The sequence below is a fragment of the Psammomys obesus genome, unplaced genomic scaffold, assembly GCF_907164565.1.
Source record: "Psammomys obesus unplaced genomic scaffold, mPsaObe1.curated_primary_1811, whole genome shotgun sequence".
Taxonomy (NCBI): Eukaryota; Metazoa; Chordata; class Mammalia; order Rodentia; family Muridae; genus Psammomys; species Psammomys obesus.
The window spans coordinates 63,892-67,851 of record NW_026585587.1 but is presented as its reverse complement, the minus strand read 5'-3'; the positions used below and the strand labels follow the sequence as shown (position 1 = coordinate 67,851).

At 40.9% G+C, this 3,960-nt stretch overlaps 1 protein-coding gene across 1 annotated transcript; it reads right to left on the bottom strand.

Annotated features, from left to right (window-relative positions):
* Nucleotides 1-212: 212 nt before the first annotated feature.
* LOC129678705 (olfactory receptor 6N1) lies at nt 213-1,166 on the bottom strand. The gene has a single exon (XM_055609592.1). The coding sequence runs from the start codon at nt 1,164-1,166 to the stop codon at nt 213-215; it is 954 nt and encodes a 317-aa protein (XP_055465567.1).
* Nucleotides 1,167-3,960: the final 2,794 nt, after the last annotated feature.

Sequence of the window (3,960 nt, the reverse complement as noted above, 5' to 3'; positions counted from 1 at the left end):
AAGAAAACTACAGCATCTAATGATGCCGAGAGAACATGAATGCCCTGAAATCTCTAGGATTCTGCAGATGCTATAATGCTATGAAAATACTGAAGGCTAGACATTGCTTGCTGCAGCTTCAATACCCAACATAGAGAGGAATGGGGTGCTTCATTTCTCCTCTCTAGCTTTTGATCCCTCAGCCATCATATCATCAAATCTGTCCATGACCTTCATTCTGCCACCTGTCGTCCCAGAATCCCTGTTCTCATCAGCTGCCTCTTCAGGGCCTCCTTAATTTCCTTGTTGCGCAAGCTATAGATGAAGGGGTTGAGGAAGGGGGTAATCACAGAGTAGACTACTGCCAAGGCTCGGTCATAGTCAAGGGAGTAACTCTTCTTCAGCCGCACATACATGAAAAGGATGCTCCCATAGAAGATGAGAACCACAGTGAGATGGGAGGCACAGGTGGAGAAGGCCTTCTTCTTGCCGGCAGCAGAAGGAATCCTGAGCACTGTGCGGATTATCTGTAGGTAGGAACTCAGGATCAGCAGAAACGTGGCCAGAATCTTGCAGGAGTTTATAACAAAATCTACCAAGACGTTGACTGATGTGTCAGTACAAGCCAAGCTCAGCACAGGAGGGAAATCACAAAATATGTGCTGAATGTGATTGGGGCCACAGAAAGGGAGACGAGACACCAAGGAAATTTCCACCACTGGCCCAGCCAAACCACCCAGCCAGCAACCAATGGCAATCTTGGTACAGAGGGTCAGAGTCATGAGGTTGGGATAGTGGAGAGGTCTGCAGATGGCTAAGTACCTGTCATATGCCATTGCTGTCAGGAGATAGCACTCAGTAGCTCCAAGGGAGTGAAAGAAATAGATCTGCAGGAGACATCCAGAGAAGGAAATTGTCTTCTTCTCACTGAGCAAGTTTGCCAGCATCTTAGGGATGGTGGCAGCTGTGTAGCCCAGCTCCAAGAAGGAGAGAATGCTGACAAACTTGTACATGGGTGTGTGGAGCCTAGAGTCCAGGTGAACCACCAAGAATATCAGCAAGTTTCCCAAGATAGTAGTGAGGTAAATGGCAAGCAACAAGAAGAATAGATAAATCTGGACACCTTGGAGATAAGGGAAGCCCAAAATAATGAATTCTGTTACTTGGCTCCGGTTTCCAGTGACCATTGCTCATCCTTCATGTATCTACAAGACAAAGTATAAAAGGGATAAGGGAGAAGGCAGCCGTTGGCATGCTTTCATGGAAACTTTTAATGTGTTCCTTGGACCTCTAGAGTAAATTACCCCTAGTACATGCTTTGAGAAGTGAGCATTTTGATTCCCCCGGTCAACACCCTTCTTCAGAATTTCTTCCCTTTCATTAGAGACAAAATGCCCTTTTCTGAACAGCACAGCTAATCTGCATACCACACTCCACCTTATAATCCATTAGATTTCAGAAATTTAATTGTTCCTTATTCAGGGTTCATATTGCCATTATATCCCTTCACTGAATGAGTAAGATCATCATTTACACTGGGAATCAGGGACAATGTAGCAGACCAAGAATGTACAATTCACATTACATTTTCTTATTTCAAACATCAACTCTTTTGCTTCTTCAAGCTTTTGGCTTCTGAAAAAAAGAAATTATTTCACCTCCACTCCCTCATATTCCTTCATGAAAACAGATCTAACACCGCACTTTCATGATATGAACATATCAGTCAGAACTTCATACCTCTTTGGGACACTCGTAAAAATTTCAGTGGAGATTAAGACAACTTAAGTAAGTGAAGGAGATTCAGACAGATCAGAAGCAAACTGTGTACCTTCCTTCTCTTCCCAAAATGGCTACATCATCAATCCTCCCTACTCACAATCTTAAGTGCACTTCTCCTATTTATTGGTTATGCGGATAATAAATACTTCTGGCCAATATAACTAAATACTATTGACTATTTTCAGAACATTACAACTAGACACAGACTCAAGGAATAAGCAAAATACAGTGATCAATGACAGGATTTTCTCTTTCTTTCATTTGTATTTTCCTTTAGTTGTTATAAAATACTATATGTATTTGTCATGTATGACATGGTGCTGTAAGTTACAAAAGGATGTAACACAACTAGTTAACTTAAATATTGTACGAAATAGCTGTTATCTTATGGTGAACACACTTGCCATCTATTCTGTTGGTATTTCAAAAACTGCAATGTGCTGGGATGGTGAGGTGACTCAGTAAAAGCCTAAAGATTTGACTTTTTTCCAGAGTCCCACATGGTAAAAGGAGAAAAGTGACTCCTAAAAGTTGTCCTCTGACCTCCACACCTTTGCCATGGCTCCCATAAGGACACACATACACACACACACAATATAAATAAATATGGTTGAAAAGATACAATGTACTCATTCTGTTGACCAGCAGTTACTAATTCTAACTGAGAAAATAGATAATTACAATACTTTCCCAGAGTTCTTTATTATTATGTAAATGTGACATTAATATCAATAAACTTACTAAATATTTTCATATGCCCATGACTGGATGCACAGGCACATACACACAGACACATTCACACACAGACACACACACACAGACACACACACACACACACACACCTCAACCTCCAAGTTCATAACACTTATTTAATACTCATATAATATTACTACTCTTTTCACTTAATATAGTGAAAAAAAAAGGATTTAAGCCTCTCTCCCCACACTTCTGATTTTAAAAATATTTTATCATTTCCACTGAATTGATCATTTCTGGCCCCAATAAGCATTGATGCATTGTTGAAGGAAGCTGAAAGACCGCCATACATTTGAATTTTACTGACGTGCTTGAATTTTTAAATATACCATTTATTCCTATCAAGTCAAAAAGAGAGAAGAGCTTTCAACAGTACCTAGGAGAAAGAAGCAGGAAAGCAATAGCATCAGTCATCCACATAAAGGCAACATTGCCTTGTGCTCACTCAGACCAACAAAGACTCTCGTTCTCTTCTGCATGAAGAAACCTGTGTCCTCAGAAACTCTTAAAGATAGAGGCCTGAAACTCCTGCCAGCACCAACGGTGCCAAGTGGTCATGAGACAGCCTTCTGTGTTGTAGAAATACTTCGGTTGGTAAAACTCTTTCCTCCATGGACATTAAATCTGACTTTCAAACACTGCTTGTGTTCTGTGGAGAGGCCCTCCATGGAGGCGTATGTCCAAATAGTTACAACTTAAGAAATCAGCTCAATTTCTTAATTTTACAAAGAAGGAATTGGGGATCAAGAAGAGAAAGACGTCTTATCGAGGTGCTTTTAACACGCTCGGTTAAAAGCATATCCAAATTACTAATTCTGAGATGAGGCTCTTCACAGTAACATTCAGAAGGGAGAAACTATACTGGGTGTGATGGCATTACACTCTTAATCCTGGCACACTCTGGACTGCAGTATGAGAATCCATATGAAGAAAGAGTATATGTGTGACAGCATAAATACATACCTTTTCCAGCCATATGGGAGTTCTAAATGATATGTTCTACATCCCTTGAACCCTGATCATTCAGAACACTTAGTATTTCTGAATGTTCTTGGTCTTTTCTTAATGATCAGAAAACAAACAAACAAACAAAAAAACATGACAAAGTGTCTGCCAGACACTTTCTTACTCACAGCTTGACAGCGAGGATCTGTTATGGCTCAACTCTAGGGCCAGTGCTGAGTCTAGGGTCAGAAGAGAACTCCCTGGTAACTTCTCCCTATTTTTTTTTTAATTTATTTGCAGAAATCTGTGTAGCCGCTCATGGGTGCTGCCTGAGTTGAGATTTCTCCCTTTGAGAAAACCTGCGGGAGCAGATCAAACCATAAAACATTCCTCTCTCATGATATATTCCTGATTGGGCAGAGGTCTGGGCCGTCAGAGCAGACCTCCTGAGGCTGCTGAGGTGTTCCACTGGGAAGGTAACTATCATCGATGAAGTTC